This window comes from Salminus brasiliensis, chromosome 1 (assembly GCF_030463535.1).
Source record: "Salminus brasiliensis chromosome 1, fSalBra1.hap2, whole genome shotgun sequence".
Taxonomy (NCBI): Eukaryota; Metazoa; Chordata; class Actinopteri; order Characiformes; family Bryconidae; genus Salminus; species Salminus brasiliensis.
This window is the reverse complement of record NC_132878.1, coordinates 62,475,464-62,496,825: the sequence shown is the minus strand read 5'-3', so window position 1 is coordinate 62,496,825 and position 21,362 is coordinate 62,475,464. Positions and strand designations below refer to the sequence as shown.

General features: G+C 41.7%; 2 protein-coding genes across 3 annotated transcripts; one reads left to right on the top strand and one right to left on the bottom strand.

Moving 5' to 3' along the window:
* The first annotated feature begins 664 nt into the window (after window positions 1-664).
* On the top strand, window positions 665-10,159 carry max (myc associated factor X). Of its 2 annotated transcripts, none has more exons than XM_072685410.1 (4): window positions 665-826; window positions 7,074-7,181; window positions 8,026-8,149; window positions 8,751-10,159. In XM_072685410.1, exons 1-4 carry the CDS (start codon window positions 791-793, stop codon window positions 8,936-8,938), a joined length of 456 nt encoding a protein of 151 aa, XP_072541511.1. In that variant the 5' UTR covers window positions 665-790; the 3' UTR covers window positions 8,939-10,159. The 2 variants fall into 2 exon arrangements, with proteins under 2 accessions (XP_072541511.1, XP_072541502.1); XM_072685401.1 differs by having other exon boundaries at window positions 8,011-8,149.
* A 768-nt stretch (window positions 10,160-10,927) lies between these two features.
* Window positions 10,928-21,278, bottom strand: fntb (farnesyltransferase, CAAX box, subunit beta). The gene is made up of 12 exons (XM_072685374.1): window positions 21,029-21,278; window positions 19,725-19,789; window positions 17,924-17,996; window positions 17,344-17,435; window positions 16,640-16,786; window positions 16,450-16,533; window positions 15,799-15,885; window positions 14,979-15,108; window positions 13,508-13,640; window positions 13,094-13,205; window positions 11,917-12,031; window positions 10,928-11,353 (listed from the first exon to the last, which is right to left on the bottom strand). The coding sequence occupies exons 1-12, from the start codon at window positions 21,125-21,127 to the stop codon at window positions 11,243-11,245; spliced, it is 1,248 nt and encodes a 415-aa protein (XP_072541475.1). The 5' UTR covers window positions 21,128-21,278; the 3' UTR covers window positions 10,928-11,242.
* Between the last annotated feature and the right edge of the window lie 84 nt (window positions 21,279-21,362).

Below are 21,362 nucleotides of genomic sequence, written 5' to 3'. Positions count from 1 at the left end.
CGGGCTTGGAAAGCTGCTACTGTTGGGCCCTTGAGCAAGGCCCTTTACCCTCTCTGCTCACTGAGCGCTGGAGTTGGCTGCCCACCGCTCTGGGTGTGTGTGTGTGTGTTCACTACCACAGATAGGTTAAATACAGACACATTTTGCTGTACAGTGACATTTACCTTTCTTACTAACGTTAATGCAATTCCAGTTGACAAAATTCTTCCAAAGTCTTACTTTCTTTTCCAGGCTCCCATGTAAACCAACCTTTTGGTCAGACACACACCTGCACTCCACAAACAGACATTATTCTTCTAGTCTTATATAACAACCTGAAAATACAATATTTATTAAATAAATAAATCAATCAATAAATACACTTTGACATGTGGTGTAATGTCACTATGTGAAACTGTGCTAATCGTGACTAAACAGCTCTGCCTCGTCCACTCCACGTGTCTAGACCACGGACCTCGTTTTGGACTACAAATCCCACAAGCAAACCGTTGCAAACATTCCGCGTGGGGAAGCAGTTCTTTGCCAGTACGTTATATGGGCGTTGTAGTCCGTGTCCGAGATCAGCACAGCGTCGCTGATATTGACCCGCAGTGCCCAAAGAACTACAACTCCCATGATGCCGCGAAACGCTCGCTGTAGCGTTAATGGTCCGCGTGTAGGCGAGTCACGCGCGGCGGAGTTTCATCCGTTGGTCTTCGCTCCGTTTCTCTTACTGTTGGTGACGGTTTGGTCCGTTTCATGTCGGTTTCCAGAGGCCAACTTCGCTGAGATTAACCCACTTCACCGAAGAATGAGCGACAACGATGATATCGAGGTCGACAGTGACGTGAGTACAGCTGATATTTCTGCTCCTGGGCTTGTTTTGTTGTGTTTGTCCCCCCGTCGCAGGGAGCGAGAGCTCGGCCGAGGAGCCGTGTGTGTTTTCGGTTTGTGGAGCTCCCAGCTAAGCGCTTTAGCCAGCTAGCAGCGGTGTCGTTCACATTAACGATTCAGTCCTAACGGGAACGCACTGAAAAACGAGTAGTAAGCAAAGCTGGGTCTCTAGCTCCTAAAGCTAGCTATAGCTATGTGCTCCAGTTATTTTCTGTGCTGTTTTATTGACTGCAGTGCTTAAGAACACGAAAGTAGCTCAGTACAGACACGTTTAGCTAGTGCTACCATTACATCCAGATTATTATCAGTCATATCCAAACCTAGTTAATCGCTAGCTTCATTTCTTGCTTGTCCTGTTGTGTTTTTGTTTGTTTTTGTGTTTTTTACAGGAAGAATCCTCGAGGTTTCACTCTGTGGTGCGTAGTAAGCGGAGCAATTACTCCACTTTTAGCCTTTAACGGCGATAACGCCTTCTGTTTTTGACATTGTGTGGTCGGGTAGGTAACGTTAACTTACTGTGCTCAACACCAATGATTTAACGCCACATACAGAACCAGAGGCCAAGCCCAATCACACACATGTAATAAGCAGTTGACGGTTCATTTTGCAGCTTGTGTACGGCAGGCAGGCAGGCAGGCAGGCTGGCTGGCCAGTGCTGCCTGTTTCATAGAGCAGCTCAGCGGGCCACCGATGCGGCGAGAGGAAGGCCGGTTAAGCCGGGGCTTTAGCTAGTTCGCCACGACCAGAACATCATGTCCATATTAGAGTCTGTGCTGGCTAACATTATCCCTTCTAATTTCGTCCTGTGTGTCTGTGTGACCGTCTAGCACAGGTCTTGCAGGTCTGAACAATAGAGAGGTGTACGTCTTAATTATACACTGCATGTCCAAAAGGTCTGTGGACACCTGCTCGCCCAGCGTTTCTTCTCAGATCATGGCTAATCATTGGGGGGTTTGTCCCTCTAACAGCCTCTGCCACTCTTTTGGGAAGGTGTTGGACTAGGTTTCGTAGCATTGCTGTGAGGATTTGTTGGCTTTCAGTCGTGAGAGCATCACTGAGGTCAGGTACAGGTACTGATGGAGCTCCATCACTCGGGAGAGCAGGGGTCCACTGTTCCACAGCCCGGTGCTGGGGGGGGGTGTGTGTTTACACTCACCTACCTGATGCAGTGTCCCACTGTACTGGAACTGATTTTCTATGGAGATTACAATCTGTTTGAGTGCAGTTACTAAATTCACACAGAAGGGGTGTCTTGGTACTTGGTACTTAGTACATACGTGATACTTTAAGGATAATGTGTGCTGTTTAATTATTGAGGCCTTTTTAAAACAAGCACCATAAATAGTAGGAGATTGTGAAATGGGTGGCTTCAAATGTCCGACCGCATGGCCTCCTCAGACCTGGTGATCTGAAATGGTTGTGTGTATTTGGCTAGTTTGTGATGATGTGCTGGGTGGTGATCAGTATTATGGTGTTTTTCAAATATATCACAGTGTCCCATGATTGCTGGGTCCTGCTGCTGTGCATTTAAAGGCTTTCTAAACCTGCTACAGCTTGGATTGTTTTGTTAGTTTCTTCTACTAAAATAGAGCCTTTGAAGGTATTCTAAATATTAACCAGGCAGAAAGCCCATTTTCAGAATGGAAACTTTTTTTTTTAATGCTTCAAACTGTTCTTAAAAAACAGTTCGGAAGCATATGGTTAATGCCATGTGTTCTGGTTAACTCTCAGGTCCTGAGAAATACTGCAGACTAAAATGTGAAAATGTAAACATAGTGATTGGCTGTAGGAACCTTGCTACTTCATGGGCATTATGCAGTTCCCATGTCAGTATCAGGACATACTGATCAGTTTCTATCAGATAAAATCTGTATTTATTAATACTTGCACCAGCAGATGTGTATGTAAAAAAAAAAAAAAAAACTGGACAACATTTCCTATATTGGTGTCTCCCTACTGTCAAATATATCTAGTTAATATGACAATATTGAAAAGCACGGTCATGGTCAGTACTACAGAATACCACTTGGGTGATTATGTCGCCCAGCACTTCTTCAGGAACATTTAAAATATTTACAGCATTTCATGTATATTTGAGGCACATTTGACACCAGGTGTGAGACCGAGCAATTACTACGCCCTTTTGTTTTGCCCCAAACAGCTCTATTTTTCATGAATGTCCTAAATATTTAAGTGTTTTATTCCATAAACATGTAGTGGCATGGATTTAATAAGAAAAGGAGTATACAAACATCCTCAGTACACACTGGACCTCCTTCTGTGGGAGATTCTGATCTTCTTGAAATCCAGATATTGCAAATAAATAATAGTGATCTCACAGTTGCATTATTTAGTAAAGAGCGCCATATGTTCACTGAATAAATAGTGAACAGATATAAAAGCATCATAAGCATCAGTTATTATTACACAATCTATTGTTGCAATTATCTGGCATCTTTCTGCAGAATGAAAGGGCCTGCTGAGTGTGTCATGTAGCCACAATACATGGAGGAAAGATGTAGAAATACTGACCATGACCAGCATAGCAAAGTGGTAACACAGCCATAGTGAACAGTGTACATCTCAAATAAAAGCAGAAGTACCCAGCATCCACTAATGTATACAATCACTGAGCACTATACTGAGCTGGGCCTCCATTTGCTCTTAAAACAACCTGTAATATTTGGCATTGATTCCACAAGATGGTGGAAACATTTCACTTGACATGATTGCATCGCACAATTTCAGCATATTTATCAGGAGCTCTTTCATGCTGCAAATCTTCCATTCAACCACGTCCCTAAGGCGTATGGTTGGATTTAGATCTAGTGACTGGGAAGACCACTGGACGTTGAACTCCATCATGATGTTTATGAAACCATTTTGAGACGTTTTTGCTTTGTGACATGGTGCATCGTCATGCTGGAAGTAGCCACTAGAAGATGAGTAAATTGTGGACATAAAGGGATGCACATGGTCAGCAACAATACTCAAATAGGCTACAGTATCCTAACAATCATTGGTATTAACCATCTCAAAGTGTGCCAGGAAAACCACCACCATCAGCCTGGACTGTTGACACAAGGCACATTGGGTCCATGGATTCTGGTGGTGGTGTAAAATTCTAACCCTAACATCTGTGTATCTCAGTAGAAATAAACTCTTCAGACCAGGCTACATTTTCCCAGGCTTCACCTGTCCAGTTTTTGGTGAGCCTGGGCCCACTGTGGTCTCAGCTTTCTGTTCTTGACTGGCAGAAGTGGAGCCCGGCGTGGTGGCCTTAAAGCCACCTCAAAGTTCAGCATGTTGTGCACTCTGTACAACTGTGGTGAGCAGGAAAGCTTCTCAGAGTGGTTGTCTGTGTTTCCGTCTGCAGAACTGCCACTCACTGGATGTTTTTTATTTATTGCACCATCATGGCTAAACTTGAGAGCGTTGTCCTGAAAACCCCGAAGATCAACAGTTCTAGAAACATCCAAACCAGCCTGTCTGCCATGTTCAAAATAACTGGTCCCAATTTTTCTTCATTCTGATGATTCGAATGAACTAAGCTTCTGACCTGTGCATGCATGATTTTATGCATTGCACTGCTGCCATGTGATTGGCTATTATATATATGTTATAACAAAGTGCTCAGTGATTGTATAAGAGTAAGAACCGGAATAAAAAGGAAGAGTAGTGTATGCGGAACGGCAGGTGCATTAGTGTGGTGTTTACCTTTGTGTTTGCCTTAAGAGAACCATAAAACAGTGGTGTATTAGGATGCTAGATTGTAGTAAATATAATGGGCAGCATAGGTGTGACATCTACATACCTCGCAATGCGTAAGGCTCTGCCCAGGCTTAAGTGATTTCTAGGAACACCGTGTCAGGGTTACTCAGGTAACCTCTTATGTAACAGGAATGACTTCCAAGCATCTGCCAAGATTTTTGTCCTTGTAAACTTTAGTACAACATTCTAGACGTACCCAATGCACGTGCTCGGGATGTTTAAATGTGCATGCAGTGTTAACCGGTTTGCTCAGGAGACACCCAGATGGCGTGCAGTACACTGTATAACGCCCCTTTCAGAGGCATACCAGTCACTACTGTCACCACTGTTTTAGCCAGCACAAGCTTATGCTCCAGTACTTTGTCATGGTTTGTGAATGTTTTTTGGGGGAGGGGTGAAAAAAATGAATTAAAAGAACTTGTGTAGTCAAAATAAGCTCTTTCTGGTCCATACAGGCATGACTTTAGCATAGAGTACCATCAGGAAGCTTAAGCTCATTAAATTTTAATGTTCATTTAAATGTCACCTGATACCGTGACATACATGGATACTGCTATTACTGCTATTTCTAATTGTATCTATATATATCTATATCATATATATACACTACAGTAAAGGGGAAAATTTTGGGGCTGTTGGCTAAATAGTGGTAGTTCCAGCAAAGGTGTCAGTTTGTGGCTAGCGATGAAGAGTTGCTGAACAAGATTGGAGTCTAGATGTCTGGGTTGTGCCCAAAGTGCCTTTTATGTTTTCAAACAAGGAAAAACTGTCTTTTGGGCTGAGATGAAGTGTTTGTTTTTAGATAACCAGGCCATGATTAGCACATTTAGATACTTTAGCAGACTTTGGAATGTTGATAGGATATTACATATGGTACGTGTTTGTAAAGGACAGTCCACCTACAGTACATTTCATGTACATGTGACACTACTAATAGTCAGACTTTGAGAAAGTTTTACTTTCGGAGGTTGTGGCCTTCTGTTATTTGCATTAACAGTTATCCTCTGGTTACTTCCATGAAATACATGCAGGGCATTGTAAAGAAGAACAATACCAAAAGAACGATTTTCATGAATTTACCACTGTAGATAATTTGTGTAGAAAACATTAAAGGTTATATAAAACAGTACTACAGTTACCATAGCGATACTCCTAAACCACTATAGTTCCCGCAATACTATGTAACTCCATCCAAATTATGCGTTTGTGAAAATATTGTATATACACTAATAGCACATATTGTGTATTGTCCGTGCAGCTGTGTGCACCAAGCCATGACCCCCGAACACATGTACCATTACACCCCTAGTAGCTTCACTGGTTAAGATACTGTATTAAAATGTTTTTGTAGTATAGTCCACTGGTTTCTGTCACTAGCATTGTAAAGAAATGTAGGTTTGCCTAGCTTCTCTAGAGTGACTCTTCAGTAGATACATGACGTGTGATTTTTTTTTTTTTTTTTTTTTTTTTCTTCCCTCATTTATTCCTCATTTAAGATCCATTATAACTATCAGTTTTTGCCCAAGACACACTAGAAATGTCCTGCCCTGCCCAGTCTTTACATGACACTACTTATAATCGTCCTGTGGATTAAACACAATGTTGTTGACATTCCAGCCATATTGACTCATGATTTGCTGCTTCAGGTCCGCACCCTACCACTAGTATCTCTTAATCTTTGTGTTGTTCAGTGGGGCTTTAGTGTGTACATGTGTTTGTGTGCGGATCACTGTCAGGTTTAGTTTAGTTTTGTTTTTGCTTAAATTAGTTTTGTTCAGATGCAAAAGAGACATCCGTTAATGAGTCACTGGAGGTGAAACGAGTTTTACAGCTGTGGTTGTAGGTAATGCAGCTCTGGCCAAGCCTCGTGACAATTGACTCTGGCAGACATGTCATTTCCTCCATGCAGGAGTCCAGGAATAGCTAAACTGGGCTTAATGGAGATGTTTGTCAGGTTTCATTAGAGCACATTTTCTGTCCTGTAGGACAATGAAGCATTCAGCAAAAAAAGGAAAGACAGTTAGGTAAATGATAGACAAATCATTTGGAACACTTTTTTTTTTTTTTTTTTTTTAGAAAAGCTTTCCATAAAAAAAAAAAATCAATGTGCTTTAGTTTCAGTATCAGTGTTTAGTTCTAAAGTGAAGGTTTGCCGTGTGGAAAACCTACCCACCTAACAAATGGCTAAGTTGGCTCATTTGTCATGGGCCTTTTTTTTAAGTGACATTAAAATTGTTGTTCCTTTCAAGCCTTGTGAGATTATGAGAAACGTAGGTAAATATGAGAGCAAAGTATGAAGAGTAGACACACAGCCATAGGTGACCCCTAGAGAAAACATTGGTGTCCATTTTAGCACAGTGTCACTGTAATGGAGGATTTGTGGCCAGTAGTGCTGCTGTGAAGCCCCCCCTGTGACTCTCTCATTGCAGGCAGACAAACGGGCACACCACAATGCGCTGGAGCGCAAACGTAGGGACCACATCAAAGACAGCTTTCACAGCCTTCGGGATTCCGTGCCGGCCTTGCAAGGGGAAAAGGTTGGTAAACGTCACTGGTAAAAGGAGAAGGAGCACAAGCAACTCATAAAGGTTCTTTGTCATTGCATGCATGAGTTTGGATTAATGTGTGATGTTTTTCCTAGTCTGATGTAAAGCCTGCCAGTTTTGATCATTTGAATATTAACACGAGATACTAGTTAAATGATTTGGCAGGTGCAGCCTAGAGCTAGAGTTGAGCACAGAGCAGAGGGAAGTCCAGGCTGACTGATCCCAAACACAGGCCTAATTGTTGTTCTGGAGAAATTCCACTGCCACTTGTTTTGACGTGTCTGACATTGAGGGCATTGGAGTGTCACAGACGCGTTTTGACCTAGAGATGAAATTACCTTCCCCCCCCCCACAGGCCCTTGTTTGTGTGTCTGCTGAGGTGGTGCGTGAAATGCCCTCAGTGACTTCAGCATGTAGCTTAGCAAGTGGGGGTGGCCAGTACGACTGTTTACAGTAAGCCTTTCTGAACAGATTAGGGGAATCATTATTGCCTCTGCTACACCTAATTGCTGTGCTAAATTGGATGTAATGCTGTAAAATATTTATTAAAAGAACCACAATGCTTTTTGTTTAATTCTTTAAGCATGTTACGTCAAATGTGCCTGATCAGCTATCATTCTCATGTCTGAGAAGCCTGAATGATTTGATGAGGAACTGTGGAGTTGTGTGAGAAGTCATTGTACAGAGTATATATATAAATATATTTAGACTGATTGTTTTTTTAATTCAGAGTTCACTCATGATTCTTTGATTCTTTAGTAATGTGATAAGGACAATGTAACCTTGCAGCGTATTTTAGTTGTCCGTTTGTTGCTGACAGCAATCTATCAAACAGGCATCTCGAGCTCAAATCCTAGACAAAGCCACAGAGTACATCCAGTACATGCGACGGAAAAACCACACACACCAGCAGGACATTGACGACCTGAAAAGGCAGAACGCTCTGCTGGAGCAGCAAGGTGGGTAGCGTCAGGCTCGCTGAGCCGAGTTCCATCACCCCCAGACCACGTGGCCATATGCTCAGTGTGCCCTGTGCCAAACTACGCACTAGACATCTGCTCAGAAAAGCAAAATCCCTTTGGCCAGATATTCTGTGTGGGTTCTCAATGCTTTGAGATTTTCTGCTGGATCTATGACTAAAAGTCCAGGTGCAAAGCAGCCTTCTCCAGTTCCACTGAAATGTACACCACAGCTTGTGTTCCCCTGGCTTTTAAATAAACTTAATAGCCAGTAGAATAACAGTGTTGGATCAGGAACTGTATTTAAGTCAGCTTTTAAGAAGTGGAGTTTTTAGTACTGGTGGTATTTGATTCAGTACTGGATTTTGTAACCGCAGGACCCCAATGCTCTACACTGTTCAAAGGTTAAAGTATGATACTGAATGGCCAATCAGTTACATCAGCCAGTAAAATGTATCGGGGATTACAAAGTCCTGGACCAAATTCTTCTGCTAGAACATATCAATACTTATCTGTATTTATCTACTTATTTATAGTGTTGGTTGTCTTCCTGCTGACTGCTCTGGTACTGAGCTCTCTTGTTTTTTTTCTCTCGTTACAGTTCGTGCACTGGAGAAGGTCAAGGGGACCACGCAGCTACAGGCCAACTACTCGTCCTCAGACAGCAGCCTGTACACCAATCCCAAGGGCAGTGCAGTTTCGGCCTTTGACGGGGGCTCTGATTCCAGCTCAGAGTCCGAGCCAGAGGAGCCACCCACCCGGAAGAAGCTTCGTCTGGAGGCCAGCTAAGAGCACCTTGTTCTCAGGCTCTTCCAGGATCTCCTAGGCTGGAGGGTGGAGGATCTCTGCAGCACCCTGTGCAGTGATTTTTTAAAAAAATCTTCCTCCACCTCTCCTGCTTTCTAGGCTCCCTCCTCTTCCTCGGTGTGCACCAACCAGAGACTCCACAACCTACAGTTTCACATCTGCAGAATCTTCCTTGATGCTGGGCCAGGCCAAAGGAGGGATGTTGAAAAGGGTAGGAGGACTCATGTTAGAAAGGCAACACACAGCTCCTGTCTTTCTCTCTCTAGTATGGCCTCCCTCCTCAACTCTCTCAGTTTGTCTTATGTCCTGGCACCCACATCTTGGCAGCAACAACCAACAGCCCAAACCCGAAATAAGGCAGCTTTGCGATGTAAGGACTCAATGCTTTTTCTGTGCCCTCGTGTGTAACCCCTTCTGTAGGAACCCAAAAGGGCATACGAGGCGTACAGCTCCAAGCACTGCAAAAATGTTCTTTTTTGTTATCCTCTTGTTGAATATGTTAAAGAACCTGTTTAGTACTTGCGTTCACTCTAGAATAATTGTTTCAATGGACTTGTTAACCTTTCTAAATATTTGTACTTTTCCACAGAAGAATGTGAACCTACTTCAGCACAGTTAATGAATTAAGTAATCCCCTCCAGAGATCAATCAAATAGCTAAAACAGGTTGTTCATTTTTTTCGGAGAAAATTTCCAGACTTGGGTTGTATATTTAGCTTGGTCTAGGGAAGAAATTTAGCTGGCTGGAGAAAAAAAAGATTTTATAAAGAAATGCATTCAGTTTGCATTAATATCATGGCATCCAAAAAATGTACTGCAGTTTGTATGGTTCTTGCAATTTTTGGGAATATATAAATTTGGTAAATGTTGTTTTCCCCATTTATGACAGAGAATGTCAAGATAAGCCTGTTTTTCAGTGTGAATGGGGGGAAAAAGGTGTTGAATTCCAGGGTAATATGTAAAAGCTGACTGAAATTTGACTTAAGCCCTGCCCTACCCCGTCCTCTAAATGTCGCGTGTCTAGGAGATGTAAGTATATTGTTTATCACAGATGTTCCTCTTAGTACATACTTAATAGGTCTTTTGTCTGATTCCATTCCATGGAAATTACTGGTATGTCGTACATACTGCCAACAATTGTCTTGCAAGTTGAGGCCTACCTTTAATATGAGACTATAAATAAATATTTTATCCTTTACTAAAAGTGTGTGACTTATTAAAGCTGCTTTAGGGGCACTTCAACAAAAACAGAGTTCTATCACTTTTAGGTTTTCTATTTGTATTTTCCATGGAGATGCTTTGCCACCACTTTAATATAAATAAGACCACTTTAAAATAAGGTTTAATGCTTATTATCTGAAGTATTTATCTAATTCTAGTATAAATCTAAATCTAGTATATATCTAATTAAAGCATTAATAAACAGGTATATTACTTAAATAGAAAGGGCAACAGTGATCTGTTTGCCAAATAGTGAACCCATAATCATCTGTATTGTTTAACCTCAGATCTTGCTGGATACTAATCATACTGATCTACCTCATCACCCATTTAATAAGCTAACATTTACAAAAAGCACATTCTGTTCGTGGTTAAATGTTTTAAAAATTGACAAGCATTAATACATTAATAAAAAATTGTGGCACATGCTACAGTGGTAAGCTTTCTACACATTAATTCCAGTAGTTGAGAATACTAATGAAAAATAATACATATTAATAACTAATTATACTGCCCTGAAACTTACTACCACAAAACGTGCTTTGAAAGCCGAAGGGCTTGCTTCATCTCTTCCCCTTAAAAAGAATCGGTCCAGATTTGTGATGACATGAAAGGATGCTGACAAAACACCAACTGGAAATCACTCAAGAATATAATCTTTGCTCAGAAGATGCTTTTGGAGAAACTCTGGTCAGACTCTCAAAACCACAAGTAAAAGCAAATCAATCATGAAGGAGAGTGCTCAGACAAGTGCAGGAAAACATTCAAGCCTTTATTTCCTCAGCCCAGGCTTCCCACCACTTCTACATTACTAAAACCTTAAAACATGTTAAAAAGGCTAAGCATGTGCAGTATCAAGAAGTGGTGTATGAAACCCTCTTTCTAAAGCAGTGACCACAATGCTGAGTTTCACAGAGTAAAAGTCATTTGCCCATGCTAACAGCTTTAGTAACTCAGCCCCTTGGAGCATTGTGCAATTATTACCAGCACAGGTTTTGACTACAGCATCTGCTCGTAGCCCATACAACAACTGACTGATTTCCATTATGGATTAGAAAAACGGTAACTATAACTGATCATTAGCTCCGTTCTGCGCTGGAACTGCCAGCTGATGGAAATACTGGATGGCTTGAGCGACCTTCTCTGGGCAGATGTTGTAGACTGGGTGAGTCGGTGCCTGAAAAACAAAAGAAGTGTTTGCAATGAGGATCATAGTTAAATGCCATATAAAACAGGATGAAGTTATTCAGGATAAGACCTATATTTTACCCAATTATTTGGGGTTACACATAGGACCCAGCCCATTTCCTTTAGCCACATTCTAATTGCCCACTACCCCAGTAATGCACACCAAGAGCATTTCTGTGCTAATAACAGTGACCATTTTCCTGCCCCATCATCCTTTTAAAGTACCAATAGCTTCTAAACAGGGTTTATGTCAGCGTACCATATTAACAACACTAATTTACTTCATTTCTGTCCCCATGTTTTAAATGGTGAAGACCACAGAAGAGCCTCGTCCTTAAAGAACCATGTTTGTAACAGAGGTGTGTGTGGAAAACCTTTAAATTGGTAAATAACTTTTACATCAAGTGAAGGTTCTCTAGACCTTTCAAACGTTCTTCACATCTCTATTACAAATATGGTTCTTTAAACGCTCACAAAAAAGTTCTTATATGGCAAATGCTATTTGTAGTTTATTTATTGTTTAGAGTGTATGAACTCTTCATCAGCCCTCACCAGTCTGTTCTCCTCTTTGCCGAGGACCAGCTCATTGTGGAGATCTTTATTTCCGAAATGCTGTGCTACCGAGAGGCCACTCAAACAGTAGCAGGTGTGGTAGAAGTCCCTGGACCTGTGAACACAGTGTTAAACCTCAATTCACACAGACATAGGTTAGCTGTTCTTTTACTGCTTAATAAAAGTTAGGTGAAATTTACATTGAACGATACTGCAGGAAATTGAAACTACACCACATCAACCAAAAGATTAACACCACCTGTTTAATACGGAGTAGGTCTAGCAATACTGTGGTATCTGGCACCAAGACATTAACAGCTGATCCTTTAACTCGAAGTTGTGAGGTTGACAGCAATAAGCCTTGGGTGCCCATGACCCTGTCACCAGTTTACAAGTGGTTTATTTCTTGAACCACCTTTAGTAGATACTGAAAAACCCGACAAGACCTGCCTGATGTTTTGGAGATGCTCTGACCCAGTCGTCTAGCAATCACAATCTGACCCTTGCCAGAGTGCCTCAGATTCATATGCCTGACCATTTTTCTTGATTTTCACAGAAATCACCTTCAAGAGCTGACTGTTCACTTGCTTAATATATCCATCCTTTGACAGATAAAGAACATCAGTATTTTACACTGCAGTGATGCGGATTGGTGTATGTTACACTACAAAATTTAGTATCAAAATTGAGTATACACTACTCAAATCAGTATCTGGCAATATAGCGAGAGGTTCACGATATTGTTACTAGTGAAAACAAGCAAACCGGTCTACTTTAGTAATCATGAAACTCAAATTAATCTCAATGAGATATTAGATACAGTTGCAGTTTAAATACACTCATCATGGACTCATCAGGGTCATGGAAATATTGAGCTTTCTGTGATTTCTTTGAACAGTGGCTTGTGTGGAGTGACAACACACATTTAGGTGCACAAGCTTATTGTTTGGGAGGGCTTTCTGAAATCGACCCAGTACAGGGTCAAAAATCACTTTTATTAATTTATTAATTTAAACAGTCTTTTGCTCATGCAACATGCTCATGACTGACTATAGCTGGTAGCTTCTCTGTGCCCCCATGAACAGGGTTTGTTTGACCAACACACAGTACACAGTAATAGCTATAATAAGTTCAAGGAGCTCAGTAAAAGGAAAGCACTGCTAAAAATGACACTTACTTTCCTGGTTTGTCCAGCAATCCGCCCGCAGGGTTCTGGCAGCAGAGCAGGATGTACTCCTGCAGAGCCTGCTGCTCAAACATCCAGCTGCTCAGACTCAGCGTCATGTCACCTACAAACAGCGGCACATCTTTACTGTGCTCAAGTCAGACATCATGAGATGCCTTGACATTTAAATTGAGCAAAGTGGCTACACCATTACAGAAGTATTAGACAAGGTTTCATTAAGTAACAGAAAGAATGAAAATCCACCAAATCAGCAGTGCTTGTATAAATAAAAGGAATCTCTGTCTACTCTTTCCATCGGGACGAGAAATAAGAAAAGAGAATAGCCAAAAACAGCAAATAAAAATACTGAGTTTCCACATAAATCATAAAGCGGCTTGAAATTCACATTCATGACAAAAGTCTCACCGTCTTTAAAGAGAGCTCTGTGAAGCAGCGGCAGAAGACCAGCCTGCCAGAAGGAGTAACAGCCATCCACTAGTTTATTACAGCGTCCCTGGAATCCACCCTCAAAGCGCATCTGCCTGCTGGTGACCCAACGCTGTGGATTTTAGCAGAGAACAGTCTGCGTTACACTTTCACTTATAATAGCTCACTTCACAAAAAGCCAATTCAGGGGAAATAGTGATTAGGCACTTCTCCCAAAATAGCTATTCCAGATAATGTGTACCTCTCTCATTTGCTCACCAAAATAGGTTTACTGATCAAATCAAAGAAAAAAATGTTGCCAATCCAAAATGTCACGGAGGCAAAACACAGCACGCCGTTTTCCTCCACAGCTCATTGAATGCAGTGCTTTTAGTAGGTGAGACAGTAGGGGTTTAAAATAATACTATAGAAGCTATTTCAGTAGTGATGCTGGAACATGAGCGCTTCAATATCGTGTGGAGACTTTCCACACTTCCTGTAGCCACATTTTATTAGGCTGTGGTTAGAAGAAGCATAGTAACTGATATCCAGCCTTACTGCTTCCATTCTTCCTGAAGCAAATAAGCAACGGAAGCCTTGATATGCACATGCTTTTTCCCCCCTTGCAAAAACGTCAGTCTATGATATTTTGGGCAGCAAACATCAGTCTTCACTCCATTCCTCTTTCAACGCAAGGCCTCCGGTAAGATGACAGAAGGCACAGGAATAATATACACTAGCTACATTTTCTCCAGTTCCCCATATCTCCAAATTATGTAGATGCACTGATATGGTGTTTCAGGGCTAACAATGCTTATGCCTCTTTGTGACCAGTGCTGAGATCAAATCATCTAAATGTCTTTTTAGATTTTCCTTATAATTAATTCAGTGTATGAATGGCAACATAAGACATGCTACATATTTCCATTTCCTGTGTTACACTGAGCATTTTACATGATTTAGCTGAATTTTATAGACAATTACAATCAAATGTGATGTTATTGATTAAAAGCTTTCCCAAGGACTCCTATTTGTGCAGCAGTGGGTGTTCCTGATCAAACAGCCAATAAGCATGCTTGCTCCAAAATAAGACAGTGGATTGATTGTCAAAATGATTTCTTTTTTTTTTCTTCTCATTTTCTCCCTCAAATTATTCATCAATAATCATCTCTTGGATTCATGGCTATGGATACATTGGTCATGTTATTAACATTAGCGCTTTTTGATTATTCTGTAATCCACTGTGCTTTTTAATATTTACATACACCCTCGTCCAGCACCTCATTCATTCACATTTCAAGCCACGCCCACTTTAGCTTCGTAAATTCAGGCATCGCAAAAACTATAATACAGTAATCACTATCAGTATGAGAAATAGTAATATTTTGAACTTATACATTAGTAGACAACAAGGAGGAGAAACAATACCAAGGCAGTCAAACAAAGACATCACAGCAGGAGGTGCACTCACTAATAAAGCCTTGAGGTCCAGCATGTGTTCTTTTCCCAAGATGACGAGAGCTGCTGTGCCACAGAACGTGTAGCCACCATGGGCCTCCAAGCCAGGCATGCCACCCAAACCACCTTCCCAATTCTGGCAGCTGGAACAACCCAAACACAGAACAGCAGCAAGAGAGTCACCACTGTAACTTAGCAAGAGTTATGATAAAATAATAGTAAATGCTGACATAAATCATTCAAATCATTATTCAGTGAAATATTCAGATTTCCATACACTCACTTTGCACTTTATTACTACAATATTATTAGCTCAGCTACAAAACTTAAACAGCCTGTAGCATTCAAGCGATGATTGACTGGTGTTAACAACCAGTTCCCCACACCATGACACCACCTCCACCAGTCTGGACTGTTGACACAAGGCAGGTTGGGTCCATGAATTCAAGCTGTTGGTGCCAAATTCTGACTCTGCCATCTGTGTTCCTCAGCAGAACTCAAGATTCATCAGACCAGGCTATGGTTTTCCAGTCTTTCAGGCTATCCAGTTTTGGTTAGTGTGCACCCATGGCAGCCTCAGCTTTCTGTTCTAAGCTGACAGAAGTGGAACCAGACATGGTGTTTATGTCCATCCGGGCTGTTGTAGCCCATCTGTCTCAAGGTTTGATGTGTTGTGCATTTTATTTCTCCATTCTGACGACAGACTTGAACATTACCTAAAGCTGCTGACCTTTATCTGCACGGCTGGGTGATCAGACATAACTGTTTCATGGCAGATAACTGTTCCTAATAAAGTGTTCAACTGCACCAAGCTGAAAAAAGATCTGCAATACCTGATGATCCAGTTGTGGGTTCCCTCAAACAGCGTTGGGGTGACGATGTTTGTGAGTGAAGCCACAGACGCAGCACAGTACGCACTCCTATATGGCAGCAGAGCACATAAGCAACGGTTCATCTTTAAAATATAATCCACATATTTTGAGTAGTTAATGTTGATAATGAACTGAATTAATATTCTGAAGCAAACATGTACACCCTCTAACAGTTCAAAACACAGAGTAGAGTTCTTAAAAGGTGTCCAGTTTAGCACAACACCAGTAGTGTTTTAACATAAGTAGCGTAATTTTACGCAGACTGTGTGTTTAGACACGCAAAACTTGTATCATTAAGTAGATCAGATGGGCTCTCAGGGGGATTCTTATTTATTTAACATGTGTTTACCAAATTCTCTTCATTTTTAATTGTGAAATTTTTTAAAAGACTCCAACCAAAGGGAATTACTGAACTCATGAGTGGTTTTACAGTAGATTAGTGCAAACGTATTGTATTAAAACTGTCTGCAGTGAAATGTAAAAGGCTGCTCTTTAATCCTCGTCTGTGCTTTGTTGAATCAGCCCTGGGGGAATAAGCCAGTCACTGCTGCTGAGCTGAAGCCTGTATTTACACTTGCAGGCCCATGCTGAAACCATGGCAATGAAACTCACCTGACATCCACCTCCCCACCCACATGCATCACAAAGGAACCATCTGGCTGCTTCACGGAGTACAGGAAGTCCAGGAGCTTCTCTCTGGTGGGGGAAGGGGAGCGCAGACACAAGTCACTATGTCTCTGAGATCAATGCAGCATACAAGCGTGCTGATGGAGAGCAGAGGGCAAGGCAGTGACTGTGAAACCTGTTTATGACGTTGTATGCCTCCTCTGTGCCCAGGATGCATAGGGCATTTACAGCAGCGTAGGTGGGTGCTAGGTGAGCGTGCTGTCCTGGACCTCCAGCGAAGCCGCCTGTTGGACTCTGACACCGGGCCAGGAACTGACACACACTGGAAGTTGAGATGAGACGTGTAATAAAAATTACATTAGAGGAAAAAATGGTACAATAAACATACAAATATCAGATATAATAATAATAATAATAATAATAATGATAATAATAATAATAAAGATAATGATAATAATAAAAAACACTAGCAATGCTCCCAACATTCGCAGGTTAGGGATTTAAGACGTCTCCTCTGACACATTACTTAAAAGTGCTATTTAGTGGCCAATTGCACTCTCTCAGAATCTAGCCGATGATGGCAAAGTGGCACAGCTTGGAATTAGAACCCCCTGGCCATAGTGCTACCACATGAGATTAATATATATATTTATTTATTCTGCATACAATATCAAATGGTTGAATTCCACACATTAAAATCCTATACACTACATACTGCCTGGACACAAACAGTGCATCATAGACTAGTGTGTGTCTGACATAATGGCAACCACATTATAGTGAGCCATTTCAAAGAATAGAAAATGTTGGGGGTGGGGCTGGCTTGGCAGAAATAGAGTGAGTGGAGCAGAGAGAGATAGCAAGAGTGCGTTTATTTACTCTGAAGCCACAGCAGCAGGCACAGACTCCTCCAGCAGCTCCAAACTGTGCAGGATCCAGTAACAGAGCCAAGGCCGGCTGGCATCCAAACACTACCAGTGTACAACACACACACACAGACACACACAGTCACATACACAAGCCTAACATACAATTACTGGACTGAAATGACAGGGACCACACTCCAAAAAATAAATAAATAAAAGGTGCTACAAAAGGGTACCATAGAAGAACTGCTTTTGGAGCTATAAAGAACCATGTTAGTAAAAGAGATCTGGGAGTATACAGATTTATCAAAAAACAGTGTCAAGAAATGTAGTAAAATAAAATAAAGTACAGAGTTACAAGTTATGGGTGATTTTGCTCACCCATTTTGACCTCTGCTTTTTACATACTGTGTGCAATTCACCTTGCTAATCTACGTAGCAGCAACAACACTGGTAAACTGCACATACAGCAAAATTACTACTACATCCAAATGTATTAATGAGCTAGTTTGCCTTTGGGCAAGCAAAGTACAAGCTCATTTATCTACTTACATCATCACTGTCCATGTTAGTACCTTGAAGGCACTGCTTACCTCATAGGCATCTGAAAGATGGCGTAAACCTTTCTTGAGATATTGGTAGTGCTGATCTCTTAGTAAGGTGGGCCTAAAAATAGAAGACAAAAATATGAATCTGTTTGACATGAGTCATTTATTAAGGTCAGGAAGAATAAACAACACTTGAAACAAAAGAAGACACACAACTGTACCTACACACTTGGTACTGTGCCAAAAGCTGGGAATAGGAATCTGTGAAAACATGTGATCCTGTATATCCGTACAAACTGTCCAGAATGGTCTAGTAACCTTCCATAACCACACACTAGTTCAGAAGCTCCAGACATCAACAGGCCCACTAATGTCACAAAACAGGGGTGATGAAACTAGTCCCTAGTTCCCTAGCGATCATGAGCGAGTCAGTGCCTCTTTCTCTCTCAGCTGTGGAGGCGCTGGGGCCGGTCTAATTGGTTGGGGGGGGTCTCCTATGTCCCACTGGGGCACACCGTATACAGTAATAAAGAAGTATCATCACACTTCTCATGGCTATCAGCAGCATCAATTACACTGAATTAGGAAAATTGAGGAATGAACGTTCCAGGGACCTACAACAGCTCAAAGATTCATCAGACCAGGCTATGTTTGGAAACCATCTACGGTTCAGTTTTGGTGAGCCTGTGCCCACTGCAGCCCCAGCTTTCCGTTCTTGGCAGACAGAAGTGAAACGTGTGGTCTTCTGCTTTTGCAGTCCGTCCTCCTCAAGGTTCCTCAAGATGCCTTTCTGTTCATCACAATTGTAAAAGTACAGAGTGTTCTGGACACAGTTGTGCACAAAAACAGGTTGTACCTGAAGCTGCAGGCCCATGTCTTCATGATTCATGATTATTAGATAATTGCAATAAAGAGGAGGATCCTAATAAAGAGCTGTGTCAGCGATGAGTCTCCAGGCCTCATTGAGCAAGTGTGATCATCAGATAGACCAAGCCAGAGAAGTTCTCTCACTATGCAGGATCCATCAAGGACTTCATGTGGGATGCATCGCTTTATATTACAGCACTTTGAAAGTTGAGGATCCTCCAGAAGCAAAAATCGGACATATCAGAAAAGAACATCTGTGCAGGAGCAGAACGGGTGTCTTGTATGCTAGCGAGACTATTAGAGACAAAATTACATTTGTGCATTTTTGGTGGCGACCAAAGCTAAAATAGAGCATCCATCAATGATTACTTCCCTTGAACAAGGCTAATAATACACTAAAGTTAGCATAAATGCTAACTCAATGGACATAATTCATCAGTCACTTTTGACATTTTGAATCTTCTTAGACTGGCTTATGTGTCAAGGAGTCTGGTCATGAGTGGGCTTAAGCAATTAGGAGACAAGGAAACCTGCAGCTTCCAGGCTGGCACATAACATAATAATAATAATAATAATTATAATCATGCCAGTGACATAAAAAGTAGCACAATCGGAATCGTCCAGAATCAGTACTGTATTTACGTAGCTCATGAATGTATACTGATGATATCACAGGCAGTCATGGAGAGGGACTATGAAATGCATCTACAGTCTGTACGCTGAGAGACAGCAACAAGCAAAAGAAGGCACAAGCAAAACCGAAATACTGCAAATCCGTCAACACCGTCATTTAAAATCCAACAGCTTTCTTTAACCAGTCAGCTAGGTCTGTACGTAAGCAAACACACTGTAAAAAAAAAAGCACACACACCAGAATCCACACACTCTCACAGTGACCGCGATGGCAGTGTTAACAGATATGGTCTTCTCGTACATCCTGGTTCTTCATGATGGCCAGAGAATGTCGAACGTTACTTACTGTGGTAAGCTGTGTATTTGCTGGTAAACAGTGAGTACGTCTTGAATACTGCGTTCGACTTTTCTCTGGATAGAATGATAATACAGAAAACAAACAAACAAACAAAAAAAAGACATGGTGGTGAGACAACCAAACAGAAAAGTGACATAGTGGCCAAAAGCAGCATGCAGACAGAGGCAGGCTTCCCACATGAGACAGAGTGAGGCTAGCTAACACACTCCTATCTGGCATACTGTCCATCGTACCTGTGCAACACGTCCTCACATCTGTGAATGAATTCTGACTAGAGCAAATACTAATTCCAGAATATCTCATTTAGTTTTCACTAGCGGTCTCATGCACTGAAGACGTGCAGTTTCAGAGATCTAAAATTAGAATTGCAACTAGTTCGAATTACAGTGTAGATTTCTGAAATTGTGAAGTAGAGCTGGGCAATATGACGACGAATTTCATCGCATCGTGATACATGTTGCTATCATAATAACAATATGCTTTTCTAAGCATATCCAGGACACTGTTAGAGCTTAATAAACACTGATCAGCTGCAGGTTTCATTACAAACAGTGTAATTAGACTGGTTTCGTTAGCTTAAGTGCAGCAGATGTTGAATAAAAAGCAGAGTGCTCAGTACAGGGGAGTATGTGGGTGTGTAGTTTTGTTTGTTGTTACTTTTTACAAGCAGAAATGTCATTCTAGATAATGAGGAATGAGATAAATCAGTGTTAAGGATAGGTCATCCTGACAGTATGACCGGTCAGAATATCGTTATAGCTGTAGATCTGATATTATTACTAATACAAATCTCCCAGCTGATTTGATAGTAGCATGTCTACTAGGAGAACTGGATTACAGAGACTGAGTCAGAGATCGCTGGTGGCATTTTTAGCTAGCACTAGCTACACCGGCTTGTCACGGTGTTGACATCTAGAGGGGCTGGGAGGGAAACTGTGGTGGTGGCTAGCACTACTGTTTTTCAGTTTGAGAACTGTATTCAGTATAATTCCCATAAATCAGTCTCCAGCCAGCTCATACACGTATACTGATGATATTAGCTAGCTACAAACAGCTGGTTAAATTATAGAAACCTAAATGTAGCTTATGGTCACCAAGCCACTCTCAACAGCAAGTTATAGAGAAGTTAGCTAGCCGGCGCCACCGAGCTGCCATGCCGTTAGCTACAGCATTTCACACCGGCTTAGCTGGACACTGCACCCCCTCATGCCAACGGCTGGATGACCGCTAGCCTAGTAACTCGCCGACTAACGTTATCTTACTAGCTAGCTACGGGCTGTAAATCCGCTCACTTGCTCTGCTGAAGTCACCGTCTGCACGCCGTCATCTTTAAACAACTCCGACTGATGGGAGTCGCTGAAGCATCGTAAAGGCTGGGGTACGGACTCCATAATGACAGCTGCTCTTTGTGAAGCGATCCGGCGTAAAGCAGGCTCACTAAAAGCTAGCAGTTAAGCCAGCAAAGTTGTTATATCTTCCCTTATGTCAGAGCAATGGTAGTTTGCTCCAGGAGCCACTCGGCGTCTCTTCTTTCTTGTTGATCGGGACGCTGCGCGGATCCGCTGCTCTACAAGTCATGCACCAGCGCCGTAGCCCCCGCCGCCACGGAACGCATGACTTTAAGAT